Genomic DNA, 25,424 nt, shown 5'->3' on the forward strand with positions numbered 1-25,424 from the left:
GTTTCTCCCCTGAATCTTTCTCAGTCCTCACTTATTTCTTCTTCGACAAACGAAGTTTAATTTCTTTTTCCCAAATGCTTTTTCTATTCATACCTGAGTTGAATTTTGGCTCTTAGAACATAGCTGGGAGTGCTTCCCTTCTCAAACTGAATATGATACAGATATCACATGTAAAATAAATCATTTTTTATATTTATGGAGATTTCAGGAGTGCGTGCTTACTGAGATCATGTGCATTCTGCCTTTTCTAACTTCATAAACTTATGTTAAGCTTCCATTTTTCACGTGGGTCCGGTTATATTTTAGTGATTGGTAATTGTTATTCAGCATGCTCTGCATGTATGAATTTGTCAATGTTAGGAAGCATTGGGTTATGTTGAGAAGCTAATGATTATAGGCTGAGACTTGCTGCCTTCTATCTAGATTACTAAGTTCTTACAGCTTCTTGTGATTTTGCTGTATCTTTTTCCAGGGAACTGTGATAGAATCTGTTGAAGCATGGGTCGGAGCCTGCTGCAGTGCCTACATTTATCTGAGTTTGACTGCAGTAATAATGTTTTAGACATTTGATGAACATGTTTACAATATGATATGATGGCCCATGTGTTTTCTGAATTGGTATGACCTATAAAACATACCTGAAAACTTACATTGTTTCAAGTAATACCTTGTATTCCACATACCATTGAATTTTTAATCAAGTGTTTATACGGTTGCTATTTCTTACTGTGTTCCTCTGAATGGGGAGTTGGATGCTATAAGTACTAGCAGATTCTTGATGGATGTATCATGGATGGAACTGTACAGGTTGCTTTAAAAGAGGTCTTTATCTGTACTGCAAGTGTTACTAAACTCTGACTTACTAACTGAGCTGGAGGCAACTGTTGTTTCTCTTTTTCTAAGACAGTGACCTTGGTTTGTGAATCTCGTCTGTATGTAGCTTTGAGCAAGAGGGAGAGAAATCTTACAGTAGATTAAAAACTTTAAAAAAGACTGTTAATAAAACTGCTCAGGAGTGTGAGATGTTGGATTATATCTGAGATGGACTGATAAATAAAGCATGGATGGAGGGATCCCAGTTGTGCGATAAATGGAGTTGGAACACACACATAGAAATAGTATTCTTTGGTGTGGCCTACCCTTTTTGGCAAGAAAAACTAATTCTCTTATGTCCCAGAAGAGTGCTGTTGTTTGCTGCCCAAGTTCCATCATGTGGCAGACCAATTTATTTGTACATTGGTCGATAGGGCATTTACTAGGCGTGTGCATACTGACTGGGCAGGGCAGCACATTCATACCATACAGCCAGAAGAGAAGATTTGATTGAGGAAGATGGGGGACAGGGACAGGCTGCCTCTGCCAGGTCTATTTTTATTTAGAGGAACTCGGGAATGGCATTAGGAAAAGTGCCACCAGAAATAAGCTTCTTACCAGGTGGCTTGATATGTTGGGCCATGTGTTCTATCAACACCCATCTTTCATATTGTCATTTTGACTCCTTCAGAAATCATAGAAGGATTTCAGCCCCCCTTCTATAGGCAGGGACGTCTCCCATAGACCAGGTTGCTCAAAGCCCCATCCAGCCTGGCCTTAAATATCTCCAGGGGTGGAGCTTCCACAACTTCTCTGGACAACCTGTTGCAGTACCTCACCAACCGCAAAGTGAAAAAATTCTTCTTAATATCTAATCCAAATCTATCTTCTTCCAGTTTGAAGCCATTCCCTCTAGTCCTATCACTACATGCCCTTGTAACAAGTCCTTCCCCAGCTCTCCTGTAGGCCCTCTTTAGGTACTGGAAGGCTGCTATGAGGCCTCCCCAGAGCCTTCTCTTCTCCAGGCTGAACATCCCCAACTCTCTCAGCCTGTCTGATGGATGCTTTTGAGGCAGAGCTTATCAGGCTTTAAAATTATAACACTTTTGTATGTTGAAAACCTTTCATTAGTAGGTTTCAGATCTTCCATTAATATTGAATTTTGAATATTTGAATAGAATAGTAACTAAGGACTGTCTCTAAGAGCAAGGCATAAAAGAAGATAGTTGAACTGGTACTTTTTAACTTCTGTAAAAACTGCTTAAACATGGTTTGTCAGGGGATCTGTGGTTTCTGTAATACATAGACAAGTTTCTTCTAGTGTGTGGTATAATGTTAAGGTTTTTTTGATGTATGTGTCATGGCATCAATAATACAGCTTCATGTGTCTCTGACCTACAAAAACTTCTGACCATCCCATTAAGTAGCTCAAGTTTTTCCTGTGTCCTTCTAACATGCCATGTTTATACATTTGTATGAAAGTAATGTTGACCTGTGAAAAATGCATTAGATTCTTGGGTTTGTCTTTTGAGTTTGTATTGTCAGGTGCTGCTTAGGTTTAGGAAAAGGCTGTGGTCATGCTCAGTAAAAACTGATGGAACTGAGACTTTTCCTGTAGCGCACTAGAGAACAAAAGATGAGTACAGTAAAGCAAGCACTACACTGCATGCACAGATATTTTAGTTTCACCTTACTGTTCCAGAATTATGTACCGAAAGCATAAACATTATATTGAGAAAACTTTAAGTGTAAATTGTTTTGGTTACAGAGATAGGTGTCCCTCTTTTCAGCAGCAGAAGTGTAGTTCCCAGGTACGGTGTGTCTATCTGCTGTTGTATTGTCATGTTCAGTAAGAACGCTGCAGCTCCAATCTCAAGATGTGTCCCTTTTAACTGACGTGGTGCTACCTACAATTTAATATTGTCTCCTTTGAAATTAGAGTTTGGTATCAAAGCAATGTAAACATTCACAGTGTGAACTGTGCTTGAAATGAAGTAGGCCATTAGGTTTTAGCTTCTCCTAATCTTTCTACATTTCCCAGTTTACTCCTCTTATTCCTCTTCAGATTTTGTCATGTTTCTGAAGCTAAAAAGGCAGTGCTTCAAACCTGAAACCCGTGGTGACATCTGAGTAATACAGCCCTCTAGTCCTGTTGTTTTAGTTCCAGGTCACATATCAGAGTTTGTTTTGGTGATAGCTGGTTTTAAAGTCTTTTCCAGATTTGATTTTGTTCTGTGTAAAGTGAGAGGAAAGGAAAAGCTGAAGCATAATCTGGAATGGTGGATTAAAAAAGGGACCATTGGTTTTGGTCTATTAGAGTAGAAGGTAATGTTGGAAAGACAGAAATGCTCTTTGGCTTGGTACTTGCATGGATGTTATTTACATACATTGCAACTGGGTGTCTTCATTTTAAGTGAATAATTCCAACCTGTTAAGCATTTAGCTGCTGTCAGTCAGGAAAACAATCAGCTGGACTCTTGAAATGGTTGTTCATGTTTCAGTAAGGATTGTTCTTGCAAGATAGGTCCCATGTCCCTAACCTGTTGTGTTCTATGTGAGGGTCCTTTTATCTTCTACCTTAAAATATTTCTAAGATGGGTGCAGCTGTTTCGTGACATAGTTCTGAAGCTGAGTGAGGCTTTCAGGGTGATGGAGTGAATTAAAAGCCTGGACAGATGAAGTCTTGGGAACGAACCATGGTGACAGCTCGTGAGCCTTGTCCCTTGTGGGACAGGGGCTCAGTCCCTATTGCTTGGTAATAACGCGTTGTGCAGGGGTAGCATGGTAGTGTATGCTCCAAAGGGTCCATGTTGCGGTGGCTTGTGAAAATGCAGAAGATGTCCTTTTTATTTATAAAACAGTTCCTGTGTTTTCCAATGTAAAAATGTGTACTGGGCCTGGTTGGGATGGAGCTAATATTCTTCATGACAGCCTGTATGGTGCTATGTTTTGGATTTGTGACTAAAGCAACTGGTAACAACCAGTGTTTTGACTATTGCTGATCCGTGGTTGCACGGCATCAAAGCACTTTCCCTCCCTCCCTCCATCCCTCCCCATCTGTGCAAGATGTTGGGAAGGGGCACAGCTAGGATAGCTGACCTGGTTGAAGGAAGTCTATACCTTATGTTGTTATGCTCAACAATAAAAGCTTAGAAAAGGGAGGAAGAAGCTGGGCCATTCATGGTTATGGTGTTTGTCTTCACAAATAACCATTATGTGTGCTGAGGTCCTGCTTTCCACAAAGTTGCTGAATGTCTGCCTCCCAATACGAAATAGTGAATAAGTTCCTTATTTTGCTTTGCTTGCACAAGCCACTTCGCTTTACTTATTAAACTGTCTTTATCTCAGCTCTGGCTTCTGATTCTTTCCTCCATCCTGTGGGGATCGTGGGGGCAGACTGTGTGCTCAGCTCATGGGTGCTTAATTACTCGTTGGGGTCAACACACCACAAAATGCTATGTCAAAGGGAAGTGTTGTTGGAAGTTACCACAGTGAGGTGAGGGGGGGTTTTGGGTTGGTGTTTTGTGTGGTGGGTTTTTTGGTTTGTTTGAGGTTGTTTTTTTTTAGTTCACAGCATGGTTGAGGTTGGAAGTGACCTCTGGAGGTCATCTTGCCCGAACCCCAGAGCCACCTAGAGCCAGTTGCCCAGGACCATGTCTAGACTGTGTTGGGATATCTCCAAGGATGGAGACTCCACAACCTCTCTGGGCAACCTGTGCCAGTGCTCAGTCATCCTCACAATCAAAAAGTTGTTCTTGATATTCAGGGGAAACCTCCAATGTTTGAGTTTGTGCCCATTGTTTCTGGTCCTGTTCCCATAAAAGGTCACCCTTTCTGGCTGTTCACCCTCCTTTAGAGAATTGGAATGCTTGGAAATGGCAGTAAAAATAGTATCTTCAGTCTTTTTAATTCATAGAGAAAAAAGTGTAGCAAAAGCTGGAGATGATCTAATGCCCACCCACTGACAGTAACTGAATCTTTGCTACTTAAAGAGGCTGAGCCATAATGTGCTGGAGGGAAGTAAATTGTTATTTTTGGCTCAACTTTTTAGCTTTTCCTGAAATGAGGAAAGTGAACCTCCCAAAATGAATGCATGGATTTTGTTTCATGGTTTTCTGAAATATGGTTAACTGGAGCTTTTCCCCCCCCTTGCATTTTAGAACCAATGTCTCGGGAGGACTTGGTGCCTTAGCGCATCTGATTACAAAGAATATAGCCTTATTAAAGTAAATGACCTAATTTGCTTAAAATTCTGCACAGTTTAACGGCTTTACTGCATTGAGTCTGCTTTTTGTTTGATGAAAATGCAGATTAAATCTATTTGATTGATATTGTCTGTTTGGTTTTTTTTTTGCCAGTAATAACTATAAACATAAATATACCTACAATACAAAAAGCAGAAGTGCAATAAAAAACAAATGTGCTTTGCAATTTGTGCATTGGAAAGGGAAAACTGAGGGCCAAGTTTTGCAGTGCAAGTGGAAGGGAACAGATCTGTGTGATCAGTTGTGCTATTTATAGCTATGTAAGTAAAACAAAAATTAATCTCTTGCCACTGGGGTGTTAAATTGCAGCTGTGAAGTGGTGTAAGTACTACTGTGTACTTGGGCTTTTAACCCTTTTCTTGGAGAATCACAATATGAATTAACCAAGGTTAAGTTTGTGGAGCTCACAATTGCAGGTTATCTTAACCACCCAATTTTGATGTTTTGTTTGTTTTTGATACATGTGTGTACTGAGTATGGAACTCCCACATACTGCTTTACTAGACTCATGTTTCAGAGTCATCAAAAGCCCAAATGACACCCAGAAACCAACTACAGCCTCCACCACTGAAGCAACCTCAGAATGGCAGCCTGCCATTGTATGGTGGGGTTCTGCAGCTCAACAGGCAATTGAGTTCCAAACGCAACCTTACTACACAACCACTTTAGTAATTTTATCTAAAGTCTCTTGGAGAGGAGCAAATGTCTGTATCTGAGGCCTGTATCCAAGCCAGATGGTGACAGTCATTACATAAAATGGATAAAAAAGTGATGTTTGCATTGATTGTGCCACATAAATTTCTTGCAGTACCATTGTAATATATCTATTTCTGTGGATGTGAATCTATACTAATGCAATAGTGAATCATGATTGCTCATCTTAAAGAAGGTGAAAGAGAAACATGTCTAATAGCAGTGGATAATTGCTTTTTTGAACTTTAAAAAAAATAATGTTTAGTGGCTAATTTAAAAGTTACCCTTTTCATTCTTTCTAAGAAATAAAGGAATGGATTCTGGTCTGTTTGTCTTGGCTTCTTGATTTAGTCTGAAGGTGATGCTTGGAGGATGAATAATTAATTTATAGTGGGTTTACTTAAGAAGGTGCCTAGAAAAGCAACTTACTGATCTGCAAGCTCCATCTTTGTGCAGGTTTCTCAGTTGCGGCATGAGCTCTCCATGAAAGATGAGCTGCTCCAGTTCTATACCAGTGCTGCTGAAGAAAGTGAGCCAGAGTCTGTCTGTTCCACCCCGTAAGTTATTGATCTACGACACTGAACCTTCATCTGGTATTAAGCAGGGGTAGTTTTGACAATTCGATAGCTTTGAAAAGTAATAAAGTGATGTCTTTATTGGCTGGAACTGCAGATGGGACTCTGAACTTGGTGCATGGCACCAGCTGGAAGGATTTGCATTGGACCAGCTGGCTAGACTGGTGCCAACAAGAGTCAGGAGGCGAAAGTACATAGGGAGGCTGCTGACACAGCAGTGTAACTTTCACAGGAGCTAGGTGACTCTGGTGGTGAGGCAGACATAAGGCTCGCTTATGGTACCTCATTACTCCACATACCTTTGCACGTTGTGATAGAACGTGCTATGTGTGTGACCTTTGTGCTTGAAGGACCTGAGGGCACTGTGAAAAAATCTAAGCAGAAGGAAGGAAATAAATCACGGCTTGTAGCGTGGGTTCCAGGCAATTAGCTGGCCAAACAGCTTCACAGGCTCTGAGGGGCTATCTGCCCTTGTTTGCAGAATTATCGCTGCATTGTGGTGAAGCATGTGCAGCGTTAATCGGGAAGCTATTGGGTTGCTCCCTGTAGTAAGGTGGTTTCCTTTCTCTTAGCCTTGGCTGAATAACTTTTCCATAGGAAGTGAGGAGCATAATAAATAAATAAATAAAGTTCTGTTTTAAAAATCAGTGCAAATACATTGCAGCCCAAACATACTGGTGTGAAAAAAGCTGTATTTCATATGGCTCTGACTGTTTCTGAGACCTTTGTTCAGTCTGTTCTCCTGTGAGGTTGGCTGTAATACAGGTAAAAATCAGTTAAAACTTTTGTTTTTGTTACAAGGCTGAAGAGGAATGAATCTTCCTCCTCCGTCCAGAACTACTTTCATTTGGATTCTCTTCAAAAGAAACTCAAGGACCTTGAAGAGGAGAATGTTGTGCTTAGATCTGAGGTGAAATTACTCCCTTTGTGTTTTGCTTAGTAGACTTGCTCATTTAAACGCCAGAACACAGGTATTGAGAAGCGTGTATTAAAAGTTGAGTCTAATCAAAAATATACAAATCCACATATGACACAGATCTCTTTGTAGTTGTTTAATCACCATCCTTTATCCTTCTAAATGCAGGGAAGGCTAAAACATGGAAGCTACATGAAGCTACATGCAAAGCAGTTTCCTTGCCAAAAGAATGTGCAGGAGCATGGGCAGGTTTTTTGAGTCCAGAACTGTGCTTTGAAACAGGTGTTAAAGGGCTGACCTGGCAGATATGGGTGACTTTAGCTGCAGATCTGAAGTTTGTAAGCTGCCATGATCTTTCTGGTACAAATTCAGTGTTTGTCAAAATGAAAACTGCTAGCCTAAATTTGCATTAAATATATATATATATATATATTTTAAAATATTTAAATTTGTGTTTCAAGTCAGGCTGGTAATACTTTAAGTTGAATGTGTTTTTCTTGCCTTTTATTTCTGACAACATGCTGTTTGTTTCACAGACAACGCAGTTTTTAAAAGCTGATTTACTGTTCCCTGTCTGTCAGAGATAACACTTAATGATTGAATATCCCATGAATAATTTTATTTTAATTTTCAATGCAACTTTTAAATTTTGGGAGCATGTTACCATTTTGCAAATGTGTAGCAAAGTGTAGCAGAAGAAATACTTTTAAGCTAAGAATGAATGTAGGAAAACAGTATAATTACCATTTTCTGCTGCAAATGCAGGGCCTGTTGCAAATAGGTAGTGTCACATCTTTGGACAAGCCACCGTGTAATGGAGAGTGCTGTATGTTTCATTGAGAAGTTGTGCAAGGAAGATGAGCAATAGATGGTTTGAGAATAATGAAGGTGGGGTTTGAACTGAGGTGGCCGCTGTGTCAGGAGTTGATAGGAGAACCCCACCTACCACTGATGACTTTCCAGGGAGATGCAGTCTGTGCCAGCAAGGCACAGGATGGAGCCAAACCTGAAACCTCCGAGCTATGCGTCTTTCTACAGATGCAGTCTGTGGGTGTCTGTGCATGCTCCCAGCATTGGGAATAGACTACAGACCCACCGAGGTGGTGCCAGACAGAACCAGCTGGATGTAGCCATGTTCCTCCTCTTGACGCTTCTAGAATCAGAGCGGAAAAGACAAAGCAAGGAAGGAGGTAGCAGTAGGGTTTTGTGTGGGATATATGGTTACAGTGCCAGAACGTTTCAAATAGTCTCTGAACGTTTTTAAATACTTGGATGCTTAATTCAGTTATTTAAACCAAGCTTTTAATTTGTGATGATACCTAGCTTTGTTCAGGTGACCAGATCAAGCTCTGCATACTAGTCTTTTGTATGTTCAGGGCTTTTTTTTTTTTTTTTTTTTTTTTTCATTTTAAGTGCAAAATAAGCAAGTGACATCTAGTGGGGATATGGTGATAATGATGCGCGTTTCTCCATGCAGTAATGTCTCTGCTGAATGTTCACTCGGCCCCTTTTTCCGGAACATGAGGGAGGGCAGGCAAAAACTGTAGTTTCTCACTGTCTTCCTGGAGGAGTGATTAGAAAAGCTTGTCTTTCTGAAGCAGACGGAAATGCAGCAACAGACTGGCAAAGAACAAATGTGCTAACGTAGCATATTTGATGTGGATTTCTTGAATAGGCCTGTCAGCTGAAGACTGAAACAATTACTTACGAAGAGAAAGAACAACAGCTTGTCAATGACTGTGTAAAAGAGCTAAGTATGTCCTTATTTCTTTTCCCTTCTCATTCGAGATTGTTCAGTAAAAAAAAAGACAACTGAGTCAGATCAGTCAGTCATGTTTTCCTATTGTACTTATCTTCTTTATATAAATGGTTGTGAGGAGAAAATTTCTGGCTGAAATTTCACAGCAGAAAAATTCTGGCTGTAAGCTAAATCTTTCTCAGTTATTCTTGTTATTGTTAAGGGAAAGTGCAGTCTCCTTTGCTGCACGAGCACTTTGTGTCTTTCTGGTTTTGTCCTACTGCTGTTTTTCAAAAATACTTTGCTGCATAGTGGGGAAGGATACTGCTGAATCAAGTGATGTTCCAAAAGAACATCTTTCTGCTTACTTTTCTGCTTTTGGGTTTTAACGTTAATTGTAATCACTTATCTTAAAGGGGATGCAAACATTCAGATTGCCAATATCTCCGAAGAGTTAGCAAAGAAAACCGAAGATGCAGCCCGGCAGCAGGAAGAAATCACCCATCTTCTTTCGCAGATAGTTGATCTGCAGAAAAAAGCAAAAGCTGTAAGGAATCCAGTTGCAAGACTACTGTTGTGTTTTGCTGTTTGTGTTGCTGTTGTAGCTGGAAGACAAGTTACAATTCTCTGTATGCTAGAGCCTAAAGGCATTTTTCCACCCTCCTTACCTGGGTGACCTTGTTTGATGTTTAGTATCTAGCATACTTGACTAGTAAGCATCAATTTATTAAAAGATGCATATACGAGAGCTCAAATACAATAGTTAAATTTATTTTAAATATTAGATGTGAAATTCTGTATTGAACTTAATGACTTTGGTAACACAAGAATGTCAATGCAAGTATTTCAGTGGGCGCATAATTGTCAGTTTTAGGGTGTTCAGGCTCATTTACCGAGGCACAGACTGATGCTGGGTGTTCTTGTGGTAACATTTTTAAAGTGTTGTTTAAATGTTTTTAAACTAATGTGTGTGGACTAATATTGCTGCAGAGAGAGTCTTGAGAAAAGTCAGAATTTTCCTATTTACCTGTAGTATAGGATACAAACATCATGACAGGACAAAACATCACAGTATTTCTAACATTTCTTGGCATGTTTTAGTGTGCAGTTGAAAATGAAGAACTTGTCCAGCATTTGGGAGCAGCTAAAGATGCCCAGAGACAGCTCACAGCAGAGGTGAGTAAATTACTTAGTATTGCAATAATTTAGTAGTATGGCAATGGTTGTTCGCTTTACCATGAGAGTTTTAGCCTCAGCTGGATCAGAAGTATTAAATAATTTTGCCTATATATATGGAATGAAAGATGTTTGTGTTCCTGGTAGAGTTCAAAACATTTTCTTTCCTATTCTCTTCTCCTTCAGCTGACATGCATTTTAAAGAACTGATGCTTACGGGGTAAATAGGAATCCCTTTAGAAGTTGAATGCTCTAGGCTGGCAGTTTAAACCTATTTTGAATAGTGAGATAACATGGAAGGGTCATTTGTGCTGTATTTGTTCCACAAATAAACCAAAGACAGCCTAGGATTGCTGGCTGTCTTCTGGGTGCTATGTTCACATGGTCAAAATAGAATGAATAACGCTTGATCCCCTTATGAGGTGTCTTGCATTTGAAATACCTGGTGTAGAAGGTGAGAATGCCCATAGAAACTTACTGCTGATGACCCTTATATATCTGTGGTGCTCCACAAAGATTGAGCTCATGCTCGTCCATCCCTTTCTTGGGAAAGACATTAACAGGACCTCTGTTTCTAAGCCAGGAAGCTTATTTTTATGAAACTTGTAGGAATGTGTTGTTTCAGACTTCTACCCCTTTGCCAAACTTGGTTGAAAAGGCTGATGAACTCAAAAAGTATGAGGGTATACAGACATCTGCAGACAGACTGATTACATAAGGTGTGTTTTCTGAGAAGGTCAAGCTAAAAATAAGGCATGGTCTTAGGCTGCTGGAGGTTATATGTGTGTATATATATGTATGTGTGTAAGTCTTGGGTTTAGAATTCTAAGTCCTTTGGAACACTGTGAAATATCTTGTACTTTTCCCGTACTGTTTGCCACTGTGGTCATCATGGCAGTAATAGTAATTATTAGACTAAAGATACTTTTAGCTCTGTATCTTCTCCTTGATAGTGCCGCCATATAGATGCAAAGGATAGGAAACGGAGCAAGCAGTTCCTCCGCTCCACCCCTTCGTGTTACTAATCCACGTTATTGATTATTTTCAAGGATGTTTACTCTTTGGGGTTCTTTTCCTTTAAAGTGGTACATTCTTCCATACACCATTATCCTTTACTAGCGTGAAAAGAATTTGTAGGCTTTTTGTGATGATAGTGCAGCCTATAAAGTTTTGGACTGTTTTCTATGTTACAGTTGCGGGAGCTGGAAGACAAGTATGCAGAGTGCATGGAAATGCTTCATGAGGCTCAAGAAGAGCTGAAAAACCTTAGGAACAAGACTATGCCAAATGCCATATCACGTCGGTACCACTCTCTTGGTCTGTTCCCTATGGTAAGCAGATTTAAGGAAAAAAAAACCCAACAAACCAACAACACAAACCAGAAAACGACCAACCAAATGAAATGTGTTTCTATCCGATTACAGCTTCAGGGATAGGATGCGAGGCCAGCCATAACCATGGGTGAAATGTGTATTTATGTTAAAGGATGCCCGAGTGATCAATTTTACATACCTGGTTCTGAAAGAGTGGTGCTGTGCAGTTACTTGGTTTTACTGCAGTATTGTATACAGCCTGCAGCTGCCTTTGCTAATGCTGAGAATCACAGGTAGCATTCATAAATTGTTACACGGTTCTATACAACTTTTTTTTACACATCACCTGTACTGTGGTGGCTGATTTTCAGTAGGAGTTTCCTGCTTCTCTTCAATATCTTTGGTAGTGTAACTTCCTGATAACATAACTAATGGTTTCCAGAGATGGCATTCTTCTAGTTGCTTATGATATACTTTCTAGTTCTTCTGTACTTGAATAGGTCACGCACACATTCTTGGTTTAGGGTCACTGAAAATTCGGTGGTTCATTAAGAGAATGTTTGTTGCTAATATGTATTACGGCAACATCGATTATAGCGGTGTGACTGGTGTTATCAACTTTGTTTACCTAGTTTCATTTGGGTATAACATTGTACATTTAAATCATGGGGAATAGGCAGTACCCTCAACCAAATGACAAAAAACGAGGGGATAAAAATTTCTAGGTAAGTTCAGTGCCTGGCTGTGCTTGCATGGCTATCTCTAGAGTAATTCCGTTGCTTCTGAGGGCGATGACATCAGTGAAGTTTCTTTTGAGTTACATTAATGTGATCAAGCAGCAGAATCTGGCCCTCTTTGTCTTTAGCCACGTCTCATCTTAACTGCTGAGGAAGAACACGGATTATACTTGTGCTCACAGGAAGAAAGTTTTCAACAAAGTCTTAGATTGCCTTTTAGTGTTCCCTTCTGAGACTGACCACAGGCCAATTTAAAGTGCAGACATTTAGTAATACAAGTTGGACTTGCACAAATACAGTTGAAAGCTGCAAAAAGTATGCTTGTGCTGAGATAGCTTTATGTTTTGTACAAAAATGATTTTCAAATGTTGAAGCATGGGACCAAAAGTCGTTTAGGTTTGTGAATGTTTGACACTCAGACCCTGCACTTAATTGCATTTAGGCAGTAGAACTTACTGACCAGCAGTGGAGAATTGATAGCCTGTCACCTTTAACCCCACAGGGGAAGTATATAATACTTTCTGCCAAGAACCATGTCTTTTTTGTGGGTGACTAGGTAATGTTGTGAAAGGGAACAGTGTTTTCTGTTTGTTTTAAATGAAAACAAATTAAGCAAAACTTCTTACATGAAAGGAGCATGTTACAGAGTAGGGAATTTAGTCTGGGAAGTTGGTGCACATGGTCTGTTGTTGCTTGTGAAGTTTTTTCAGGATCTTTGACAGATGTTAGGTGTTCTTGGATGGTAAGTACTGTAGCAGTATGAAGCTAAACCATAATTTGTCAGTCATTTAGATATGTTCATTAGTCCTCCAGCTTTCCAGTCAATTTTCATTGTTAAACCTGTATTTATTTTTCTGGAATGACACCTTATTAGTTATTAATTATTTTATATAAATAATTAATTATTTTATGCAATGACAACCTTTTAATACTTTGATATTTGTTTTTCTTTTGTGCTTGCTTTTGACAGGATTCTCTGGCAGCAGAGATAGAAGGGTCAATGAGGAAAGAACTGCATTTAGATGAACCTGACTCTCCTGACTTGGCGTATGGCTTAAATTCGTTTCTAATTGATTGATTATATCTGAAATTAATTATTATTTGATAAGAAAGGAAAAGGCAGGAAATAGCTGAGCTAGGGATTTAGAAAGAAATACTTCTGTCAGAGTGTGAATGATAGAGAGAAAGGTAAATAAATTGTCTGGTTATTGGGGTGATTATATTTTCTGCTAAAGCTGCCAAAAGAAAATGCCTATATATAGGTTTTGCCTTGTCTTATGAAATTTTTGTCCTCATTCTTGAGTGCTGAGAATGAGAAAAGGTTGGTTTTCTTGTGTGTTACCATGCTAGGTTAATGATTAGGGGGATGAGTTCAATCCCTTGGGTTCTCTCTTCAGGCATTACAGCAGAAGTTACCAGGTAATTATTGATGTAATCCAGTTTTTACAGGGAGAACATCAGTGCAGAAGGGGATTCAGAGTGGTTGGGTGCTTACAATGTGATGCCCATTACACCTGTGCAAAGTAGTTGGCACCCATTTTGCTAAAGTTCTCTTGACTTGAACAGGGGAAACAAGTGGTTTGAAACAAGTTAAGTACTTGTGATGGTCCAAAAGCTGAAGATAGATACAGCTTGGAACAAATGGCCTTACTGACACCAGTTGCACGTGTACTCCCGTAGGTTTATTTCACATATTTGTACAAAGCATGGACTGGTTAATTCGAAACAAGTTACTCCTATTTAGAGGGTCTGTTAGAGCTTTTATGTGTTTTGACCTGACCTCTACAAAGAAAGGACAGTTAGGGAAGGTACAGTAGCTACTTTTCAGAATCCTTTGAAGTATATTTACGAAGTGTGACACGTACTTAAACCTTCTCAGTTTAAGTGAGGAGGAGCAGGAGCCAAGAACTGTAAATGAGGCTTTGACAGTTGATTAGAAAAATGTAAGATGAGAAAGATATGAGCATGCTTAAACTCCATAGGATCCTTTTGTCCTTCCAGAGTAATCTAACTTAAAAAGAATTTCACTTCTTTAGAATGTCTTTTATATTGCTATGCATGTACCAAAGAAGGATACTTTTTTTTTTTGTTTTTCATGGCTGGTCTTGGTTTTATTTATTTGCACAGTATGGGTAACTGTAACCTCTGTGGGACCATTTATTGACAGATGCTGTTAGATTCAGCCTCTTAAAGATATATGACCGTAGGCTTGGAGCCTGCGTACAAAGATTGCAACTGTTGAGCGTTTGTGGACAGAAGGAAAGAAATTTGAATGACATAAAATAGCTTAAGGCATGCTGTTGTTATACCTTGACAGTGTTACCTTTAAGCTGGAAGGGATGCGCTGTTGTTGTGTTCAGCCATTGTTGAAATGTAAAACAAAGCAGCAACGGCACTTCTGTAGCATGATGTAGGGCAAGTTTATTTTGTCAGGAAATTTCTACTGAAGTGTCATCTGATCTTAATCGTGAAGCAGATGAACAAAGTTTGTTATGATATCAGGACAATGGTGATAAAGAATAAACTGTAGAAGTAGGTCAAAAATTAGGTTTCTAGCCTTGACAGCCTCTCTCTAGATTCTTGATCCATTATATTTCTGATTCTCCTTTTTTTTTTAATGGTATTTAAGCAGATAGGAAATTGGTTTCAGAAAGAAAAGATACAAGACTTGCTTACATAGAGATAGTCAGTGAATTCAAATTCTCTTTTAAAATGGATTAGCAAGTTCATAGTTAAGAATTGAATGGAGATCAATTTTGGTTTTCAAAACTCATTTCCACACAATGACTTTAGGGCATTTTTAGCTGATGTACTGAAAGTCTCCTTCACTTAATTTTTATGAATATTTGAGAGGGTCCATGCACATGATTCTCAAATGTTCTGTCTAAAATATTCCAGGATGATGGAAGTGTGTTGATGGATTGCATGTAATGGCCAGACTGTAGCAACTATGGGACTCTGTGTACACTACTTCACAGAAACTATACAGACAAGGTGGTTGGTGGAGCTGTGATAGTGTGAAGGGTTGTTAACAAGCTGTTACCTGTTTCTCTGTTCCTTCTTAAGGTAAGAAGGTGCTGTGTGATTATTAACTCTGTGTATGTCTTACCAGTCACCAGAAGCGGGTCTTCGAGACTGTGAGAAATGTTAACCAAGTTGTCAAGCAGAGATCCATGACTCCGTCGCCAATGAATATCCCAGGCTCTAACCAGTCCTCTGCTATGAATTCAGTCATTTCTAGCTGTATCAGCACTCCACGTTCCAGTTTCTATGGGGGAGACATCTCTAACATTATGATAGACAACAAGACCAATAGCATCATCCTTGAAACAGAATCTTCTGACAATGGGTCAGTACTGTAGCACTGGGCTTTGGTTTTGCTTTGTTTCTGACGTAAAGGCAAAGCATTTCTATTTTCCTCTTCTTGTCTTACATTGTGCAGTTAACACAGTGACTTACATCTTCAAAAGTTATTTTATTTTGTGCTTGTAGTTCTTGTGACATAGTAATTTAAAGGTACTGGTGAATGTCTCAAAACTGTCATGTGGAAGTTTTAAGCATCTCTAAGAAATTTTTTCTCTTCCCCCCCTGGCCTTTGTTTGTTTGTGTATGTGTGCCCCTTGTTATGCTTTAGAAATGAAGACAGGATGAAGAAGCCTGGAACTCCAGGGACTCCAGGCTCCAGTGACCTAGAGACTGCCCTTCGTAGGCTGTCCCTCAGGCGGGAGAATTACCTCTCGGAGCGGAAATTCTTCGAAGAGGAGCAGGAAAGGAAGCTGCGGGAACTGGCAGAAAAGGGTGAACTCCATAGCGGTTCTGTTACCCCCACAGAGAGCATCATGTCACTGGGGACTCACTCCAGATTTTCAGAATTCACTGGATATTCAGGAATGTCGATCAGCAGTCGCTCCTACCTGCCAGAAAAGCTTCAGATTGTGAAACCACTAGAAGGTGATAACAAAGGGCCTCGGCCTTTATCTGTTCTTCTTAGTGACTCTTTGTGGTCTCTTATCCATCACCAGAAAGCAGGAAATCTTTGCAATACATATTCTTTTTACTTTAGAGACAGTAATCCACGCTGTTGGTTTGAAATCTTCTAACTACGACATTTTTCCTCGAGCCTTAAGAGTGTTAGGAAACAATTGCAGCCACAGCAGTAAAATAAATGTTTCAGGCCACACATGCGTCAGCAGTGCAGCCTTACATCAAACCTAAATCCCAATGTTGCCATTTCATACTTAGAAAAGGAAGGTGGTTGAGTATCTGAAACGTAAACAACAAGAGTATTAGTTCATCAAATCTCAGTTCTGCAAATCAGTGTCTGGAAAGACCTTTACCTACTTCAAATAGTCCGGTTGGTCCAATAGGACTACTTTTGTGATTAAAAATGACCTCTGGACTTTAACTGGCTGTTTAAGTGGCCACACATGAGTCTCTATGGCTTTGGTTTCATGTGTGAAATGAGGTGGTTTTTTTAAAGTCAAGTTTCCTCCATATGTCGTCTCAGAAGAAGGCAAGATATAAGTAGATGGTAGTCAGGGCTAGAGCTTTATTACAGAGTTAAGTGCATTTCTGTAGTCTTTCTAACAAAGCTGACGGAGCACATATAGTATAGTCTGCCTGGCTTTCTTCAGTCCTTTCAGGTTGTTGCTGGAAGTTAAGGTTGAGTAAATTCCTTCAGGTTTTAAATAAAGTGAAACTGTTTTCCTATAGTACTTCACAGATATGCTAGTTTCATAATTTAGCTTTGGTTTCTCTCTCTTTTCCTTTAACAAAACTCTGGTGTTACATTACATTGTCTATGTGTGTTTTAATTGCACAAGTTCCCTTTTTCATCTTTTTAGAACAAATTTATTTCATCTATAAGGAGCATTTAGCATGACAGGTATTCAGAAGCAAAAATAACCCTTCTTGTGTCCTGAAGAAAGTGATGTGCTGTATCTACCTGTTCAAATGAAACTATAGCCATAGCGCACAAGTCCATACTGTTTAGCAGATTTTGGTAGTTTGTTTTCATGACTGCTTTTAAATGGTCATAAAAATTCTTGTACCACATGAGGGAAGCGATGATCCAGCTTTGTTTCAGTTACTGGTTGCTACCACTGTAATAGATTTCTGTCACCATCCCATTATATCTGCTTTTTTCTTCCAATAAACTCTTACAGTCTTTATCATCCTTCTATCTGTCTGGGTTTTTTTTCCTGGTTTTGTTCATTGTTCTCACATTTTTTTTCCTTAAAATTGTTGCACCTTTTAAAGTACTTCTCCCATTTGGTTTTACATCTCATTTGTAGTATGTTTGTGTCTGCCTGTTTCACAAGTTTAGTGTTTGTTATCTTTTATTAAATACATTTATGATTCTGTTCCTCACTTCAGCTTAGTTCCTTTCCCAAATATTATTCATGAGATGTAATTTTTTTTTTTTCCAACTTCATGGATACTTTCAAACTACTGGGGCAAAACAGTCTGCTCCACCTGCAGACTGTTATCAGTAGTTGTGCCTTTGTTTGTTATTACTGTTTTCCTAAGGGTGCTCATGCCATAAAATCAGGAAAGAAAAAATCATTTCTATAATACGTTTCAGGTTAGTGGCTTCTATTCCTTTAAAGCAATCTTTTAAATCCTACGGTAAAAATAATAGGGTGACAGAATCACTAAGAAATTCATCGTCTTCTTTTGCACCTTTAGAAAAACCACGACAACAACAAAAACCAAACCAAAACAAAAAACCAAAACAAAACTAAAAAATGCTTTCTTTTAGTCAAATAGAATGATTGCTTGGTTTGACTTCCTTTAGTTAGTCTGAGTTTTTGTGGTTTGGTTTGTTTTTTTGTTTTTAAACTGTGCATCTGCAGCTTGTTGTACCATAAGCACAAAATAGCACTCCCTGTGTCCTGTAGGAAAACTAGAACCTTGGACTGATTATGTCTTCACCCACTTTGTTGCAATTGTGGCAGCAACACATCATGAATTTCCAAGCTTTCTCTGACCCCCATACTGTACATGCGATGATGCAGATATCAGGAATTGAAAACCAAACTCTATTCGTATACTTTATTTTGCTTTTAAATTTCTTTTCACTTCAGTCTGGCAGTCCCACTGCTGCACACTAATTCCCTTACGCCAGCTTTGTGTGATAGCGTAATTTACAACACTGTCTAGTAGGAGCCTGGGTCTGAATATAAGGTGTTTTATTCCCTGCTTCAATTTGGCGCCTTTTTTTTTTTTTTTTCTCTTAAATCTTAAGGTGGTTGACAACTGTTGCATTTCTCTCTGCATTAGAGTTAGTTTTCTGTATGGAAAAGTTAAAACTCCTTTTCACGCATTTTATGAGATCAACGTTCAAGTAAGAGAGATGGGGAGAGACTCAGATATCCTCCTCTTTGTGATGAAGCTTAGGCCACTTTGACTTCCAGTTCCCCAAAGAAACTAATAACATGTAGTGTCAATAGAAATGGTAAAGCTCAAAATGCAGATATGGTGAATATATTTCCATAGGAAAGATACAAAATGTTATCGATTTAATGCTTGTACTCTGCAGAGTTTTTCTGAGTATAAATTTTGGTCAGCTTTAAGGTAAAAAAGATTACATCTTCAGAAGCTTGCATATAGAAGGGAATTAGCAGCAGGGCTTTATACTTGCATACTGCGTACTTTCTGGTGTTTTTCATTAACTTTAGAGGGTATTGTCATACTGCAAAGCTCTACTCTTTGATTAAGACTTGACAATATCTGACACTTATCCATGTTCTGGAATATTTCTTTAATATAGGAGCAAAAAATCTTGACCTTTGTGACAATTCAGGGATAAATTTAAGTTATAGGGATTTTTTTTCTTCATTAGTTATTTATTTTGGGGTTGTAATTGTTACTACTTCTTGAGTCTGAAGAGTACCAATCATTCTAAATCTACTCTTTAGTCCCTCAAAAATTACTTCAAAAAATAAAAATAGCACCATTATGCAAATAATCTAGCAAATCCAATTATTGTGAGTTAAAAATTGCACATTTTAAAAAGTGAAAGACTTAACTAAAATGCTACTCACTGATCTCAGTCATTCTACAGAAGGGACCGTTTCCCTGTTTACTTCCCATTTACAATAAGCTTCCTGTGATGCAATATCCTTATTGTGAAATGACATTTTTTCTCATTCCATAGGATTTTTCTCAGATGCAAAATAATGTGTGTAAGAGCCGTCTCTTCCCTAGTTATTACAGTGGTTTAGATTTCTACATATACCATGCAACGAATTGAACATTCTTGGTCTCTGAATACTGGTGAGACGTTTGTATGCCAGCTTGTTGACTGAGTTGGTATTCTGCTTTGGGGAGAGGGGACAGGAACAAGACAACAAAAAACTGCCCCGATTTGAGCTGGACGAGATGAAAATAAAGATGTTTTGTTTACATCGTAGGACCTGGAATGAATAGTTTTAAGTCACACGTTACGGCACGCTAATGATTAGTGGACACACAGGAAAACTTAGGCCCTTGTGAGCGGTGTTCAGTCACTACTTGAGGGATCAGATAAATCCTCTCTGATTTAAGTGGGCCCATCTCAGTGTATATATCAATTTAACCTGATACATTGCTGGTTTTGACTCATTGTCTCCTATTGAACACTGAATATTAAATGCTTTTCTCTGTAAAATGCACCTTTTTCCTCACTCAAAACATTTTTCTGCCAAGGATGAAGCTACAGGTACAGTAGTTTTTAGTTACGTAGTAGCTGAGTTCCTGTAGCATAGGGGCCATACAAGTATTTAGACTTGATGTATAGGTCAGAGGTATTATCTGCTTACACGTGCCTGGAGTCAATGTGGCTTTCAAACATATGGTAGAAAGCTGAAATAGCTGTGCAATCTGTGCAACTACTGTCCTCCTTTTAGCCACTGGTAGTGAATCCTGACATGTTTTCAGCACTTAGTGTGACGTAATATGGGAACACGTGGTATATGTTCCTCTTAGAGCTTTCTGTGTGGTGTATGTTCCTGTTAGAGCTTTCTGTGATGGTGCTCTAATCGACTGTTAAATATAAATTCTTTCTACTCCTGCTTAATCCTGTGAATTTAGGGGGATGAGACTATTGAGGGGGAGCAGATGTGCACGTGCACAAGCATGCCACATCTTATCACCAGACTTTGCCTATCTAAGCGCTGATGTGATCAGTTTGTTTCATGTTGATCTGGACATGACAAAGAGTAGGTGAAGCAGTTTTGTCTTGTAGCGTGTCTTCCTAGAAGTATTAAAGCCTAGAAATATTAAACCCAGAAATAGTAAAGGTTTGGAGCTCCCAAACTTTTGGTCTTCTGGATGAATGAAGTGGGATTTTCTGCCTTTTAGGTCCTGGATTGATTACTGATTTATTTTGGTTGTCTTTTTGTTCCCTTTCAAGGTTCTGCCACTTTGCACCACTGGCAGCAGCTGGCTCAGCCTCACCTGGGTGGGATCCTGGACCCGAGGCCCGGGGTTGTCACTAAGGGCTTCAGGACCCTGGACCTGGACCTGGATGAAGTGTACTGCCTTAATGACTATGAGGAAGATGAGACAGGTGACATTTCTTACAAGGGCCTAACTACCTCGACGCCAGTTCAGCACACAGAGACCTCAGGTGAGAGGTCACAAGCACAAGTGACTGTTTCAGACAACAAGAATAACCCCCGCCAATCTCAGGCTTTCACAGAGGAGATGCAGGAGTCCGCGACTGACGATGATGAGGGGTCTGGTGAGGGAAACTCATTAAGTCCAGTAAAACTGACATCTTTACAGGATTTTGATTACTGGGCCATTCTCGCATCTCTCCAGAACAGCATCCATAGTATTGCTTTGTGTGTAGCATCTGCACGTTAATGCGTGCAGTAGTTAGAACATAACCATTCTAACATTGGCTCAAAAATCCTTTCTTTAATAATCTTTTAATTTGACTTTTTTTTTCTCCTCAGTAACAGCATCTGTGGTCAATTTTTTACTCTATTTTGATAAGAGAAGGCTGCTAAAAGGAAGTGATTCATTCACAAACCTTTGTGTGGCATGTGACTTGTATGTGTATTGAGTGCACACTCTTCAGTGTATATAATGTATAGACCGTATATATTTTGTATGCTTGTAGCACAGATATTTTTCTGACCGTTCATAAGAGGTGATGCCATGCTTTAGATTTTGTACTGTGGGGAAAAAACAAAGATAAAATGATGACAAAAGGTGCATCTAAGTTGCCTTTGCTGAAACAAATGGAAGTGCCTTGAAAATCCAGCAAAGAGATTCTGCAGCTGAATTCAGTTACCTCAGATAGTTACCTGTTTTTAAATTCTCTTTGAGATAAAGAATTAAGAGGATGTTTTTAGACAGAGAATAATGACGCTACCCTCGTTCCCTCTCCACCACACTATTAAATTCTATCCTTTCTATTTATACCATATTAAGACTTAAAAATTTTTCAATGTCTCAGTACTGCATGAGTTATTAGATACTCTGAATTGACATTTGTGGTCTGTTACTGCACAAGGCTACAGGTTCTCAGACTATAGTGTGTTTTGAGTTTGTGTGGTTTCTTTTTTTGTTGTTAGTTGTGGGGGAGGGAGAGGTGTTTTGTTTTGTTTTAATAAGCTGTATAGGAGTGTTAGTCTTCATTAAGATTTGTTACTGCTAAAGTATTATATTTAGTTCAGAATCAGAAAACTACCAGAACTCCTTTTTCTTCAGATTTCTCGTTTTTACATAGCTACTATAAATGAGGATACTTCCTTCCTCCTCCTTTTTCTAGAATAAATCATAATTTATTATTTGACTGGCCTTTGGAAGATTAGATTGTCACAGGGCTCGACAATAATATTTCTGTTACTTTTGTGAAGTGCAGAGTATCCTCAGCTCTCACTGAAATGGCAGTTCAGTGCTTTGCGCTGTTGAACATAAGCTACTTTTTGCAGCCAGTTGTATTAAGATACAGGGCTTAAGGTTAAGTCTAGGGCTACTGGTCTTCTAACTTGAGAGCAAACTGTCTTTGGAAATACGGTGCCCACAAGGACCCTTCCCAGCAGGTGTAAGTCATCTTGGGTTGGTGTCTGCTTCATTTGGTATGTATGCTTTGAGGTTTGTGTCTTGCCATTTTTTTCCACTGGAGATGTTTTCTGGCAGAGTACCACGAGGTCCTATTTTTACTGTCATTTTGTGGGCGTGTAGAGTGCTGAGCCCTAGGAGATGTCGTTTTAACATCCAGGCTCAGGAGAACCAACATTGCTGGTAGTGCCAAAGATGTCTTACAGCCAAAACAAACATATTCAGAACAGAATATCAGTTGTTTCTTGTTGAGTGATGGATGGAGTCAGAAAACATTCTGACTAAATAAGAAGTTATGATCCTTGAATTTTCCTGTCCCTATGTTGAGAGCTGTAGTATCCAATGATGTGTAAAATAATTTCCTCACCATATGTACAGATTATATCCCAATTATGGCATTGAACATTTCAGAAGAAATTAACACACATGTAATTTATGACATGCAGTTGATCTGTCAGAGCTACATACTGTGTGGGGGCTCAGTAATTCTATGGAGGATTGTACATTTCAGAATCGCAGTGCTAGTCTAATACCCAGGAATAGTTTGAAATTTGAATGTCACTTGAGTAGACTCTCAGCATAATTGGAATGGTAAAGAAGTTACAGGGCATGGCATTGTTAATACCATCTAGGACAAGTAAGTTTTGCAGCACAAATTTTTAGTAACCTCAATATATGTGGTTTGCTTTTTTTTTATTTGAAAGAAACTGTAGTATATTATAAAACTGTACAGAGTCTGTTTTGGGAGGAGGGCTCGTTGTTTTGTTTGGGTTTTTTAATTCATTGCCTTTCAGATTTCCCTTAAACAAAAAAAACCCCAAGCCATTCAAAGCACTTAATAATCTTGTGAATGTTCTCATTTTGAAGTTGGACGGGCTACACTTGATTCAGCCTGTGCTTAATTGCATGCTAGTTTTGGGTGCACGAACTGGTCTTTCAGTACTTGCGTTTGTTAGTTCCACTGATTGATTGCTTTGAACAGACGTGTGTGCCGCATTACAGGATTGGCCCTCTTGTACTTCATGTTTAGGCCTTAATGATGACATAGAGATCTTTCCAAATAGGTGCCTAAAATTGCAAAAACACATAATGAATGTTTTATGTTTGAGTTGTTTTTAGCAGATTGCTATATATGCTTCTAAGTGGTTACCATTGTACAGAAAAGCAATATATTTTGTAACTCTTAGAACTAAGGTATTGATGCATATTTAAATATATTTTATTTTCAAATGGCATGAATATTTCACAGTAGTTATTTCTTTAAGAAAAATCTGTCAGCATTTGCTATCTGTGCTGTTAAAATGTTAGAATTTTAATTTGGGATCTTAGCCTGCATAAAATCATGTTGAAGCCACATTAAATGCATTGAAGTCTTTTTACATCTGTGCTCCATGGTTATATATATATGAGGAAGGAACCTCAGCCAGAAGAAAGCTAAGAAAATATTGTCCAAAGAATACCTGCCTTGGTTCAGTTTTTCATCTCTTGCTGTTTCCAAAGGCAAATAAATGAAAAGTTTGGAAAAGCAGATATTCAGAAAATAATTTTATTGTCTATTGTTTAAGAAACATAACAGGAGTAACGTTCCTGGGATAGACGTATGGATTCTTGGAGGTTTTGAGCATTCATGGTTACCCCTGAAACCGGTGTTTCCTGAAGGCACCGTACGCCTTTAGGAGAGCACCATGGTCACGTTTTACATCTGTTGTGTTTATCACCCATCCCAATTTTGTTTTAGTAGTTAACCCAGGCACCAGCTCCAGCATACCCTGTGTTCTCCCTGTTCTGTCAGCCTGGAGTTTTCAGTACAGGTTGCGCTGGGTATCAGAGCTTTCACCTGCAGTCACCTGGAGGGGATGAACTCTGCTGAGTTTAGAGAATACATGAAGCAGCTGTTTTGTCCTGTAGATCCTAATGGGGTTTTGTTGACCTAGTTTTTACGAATTTCACCTTACCAAAGAATGGAGTTGGTGGCATAGACTGGCGAAAGTGAAGTCTGTAGCTTGTATCCCAAACCATGACACTGGAGAAAAAAAAAGTGCCTTTTAATGTTCCTTTGTTATCCTCTTCCAAAGCAGGCAGAGTTTTTTGTTGGTTTTTTTTTAAAGCAATAAAATAAACTTCTAATGCTTTCAAACACCATCTCCACCTGTTGGTCTAAGGACTCCCCAGTCTGATTGTCATTCCATGCCAGTCTCACCAGCCTGTGCTAAAGAGATGTCCAAATTCCACAAGAGCAGGGAAGCAGGTTTCCTCCTTTTGTTAAAACATGCCAAAAAAATGATGAGCAGAGCAGCTTGCTTCAGAGTTGGGCTAAAACATTACCTTTGTGCCAGTCTGGATCAACCCATGTTCTGAAGATGTCTGATTTTTTATTTTTTAAAGTTAATTTCTGCATAAATCTGTATCTGCCAGAATAAGTATTTATATCAAAAGCTAAGATTTTCTCACCGCTGTGAGCTCTCTGCCTCTTCACTACTCATCTAGAATAGCAGCGAATTTGAGTTTGGAACCAATGGTACAAATCTTAATAGTGTTTTAGTATAGCTGCCTCTTGCAAATCTTCCTCAGACTCAATTTGTCTTGACTCCTTTTTGTGGATAGAGCAGGCCACTAGTTAACCTGCTGTAACTTTGTACCATTCTCTGCACGAGCTGGTTGAAAATCCAGATTAAACGGTCTTTTGAGGGTTCCCTGAGCAGAAGATCATGTCCTAAACTCATCTGTTTTTCTGTTTGCACCTAGCAGAATCGCCCATAAGCTCTTGAGTATGGAATGTGAATCTCAAACACCTCTGAGCTCTATAAAATCAGCTTTGTGTTTTGAATGGGGAAGGCTGTTTTACCAGAAGGTGGAGCTCTCTGCAGTCAGTTTGACTAGTACCTGCCTTTTTTTGCAGTATTTTAAAAGATGTTTTCACAACAGTGTTTGTGCTTATGGGCGAGTCTTTCAGCTATGTTTTGCTTTTTTTTTCTAAATGCCTGAGAACTGTTTGAGAAAGCTTAATAAGGTAAAGAATCATTAATTACCAAGAGACAAAACATGATCCAGCAACAATCTAAGGTTTAGCTTGAATTTTAATTTAGGGGAAAAATGCACTTACAGTTTCGTTTATGGTTTCCTGATGGATGAAATTACATGA

The 25,424-nt window shown here is 39.0% G+C and overlaps 1 protein-coding gene across 1 annotated transcript in view; it reads left to right on the plus strand.

The window, feature by feature from the left end:
* TRAK1 (trafficking protein, kinesin binding 1) overlaps positions 1-21,076 on the plus strand; it is a 40,604-nt gene extending 19,528 nt beyond the window's left edge. Inside the window, exons 4-13 of the mRNA XM_009894986.1 lie at positions 6,228-6,328; positions 7,148-7,256; positions 8,938-9,016; positions 9,417-9,547; positions 10,102-10,176; positions 11,370-11,507; positions 13,197-13,273; positions 15,339-15,575; positions 15,861-16,177; positions 20,622-21,076. Of these exons, the coding sequence (XP_009893288.1) occupies positions 6,228-6,328; positions 7,148-7,256; positions 8,938-9,016; positions 9,417-9,547; positions 10,102-10,176; positions 11,370-11,507; positions 13,197-13,273; positions 15,339-15,575; positions 15,861-16,177; positions 20,622-21,076 (1,719 nt within the window). The remainder of the gene's footprint in view (positions 1-6,227; positions 6,329-7,147; positions 7,257-8,937; positions 9,017-9,416; positions 9,548-10,101; positions 10,177-11,369; positions 11,508-13,196; positions 13,274-15,338; positions 15,576-15,860; positions 16,178-20,621) is intronic.
* The last annotated feature ends 4,348 nt before the right edge of the window (positions 21,077-25,424 follow it).

The sequence above is a fragment of the Charadrius vociferus genome, unplaced genomic scaffold, assembly GCF_000708025.1.
Source record: "Charadrius vociferus isolate BGI_N301 unplaced genomic scaffold, ASM70802v2 scaffold51, whole genome shotgun sequence".
NCBI classification, from domain to species: Eukaryota; Metazoa; Chordata; class Aves; order Charadriiformes; family Charadriidae; genus Charadrius; species Charadrius vociferus.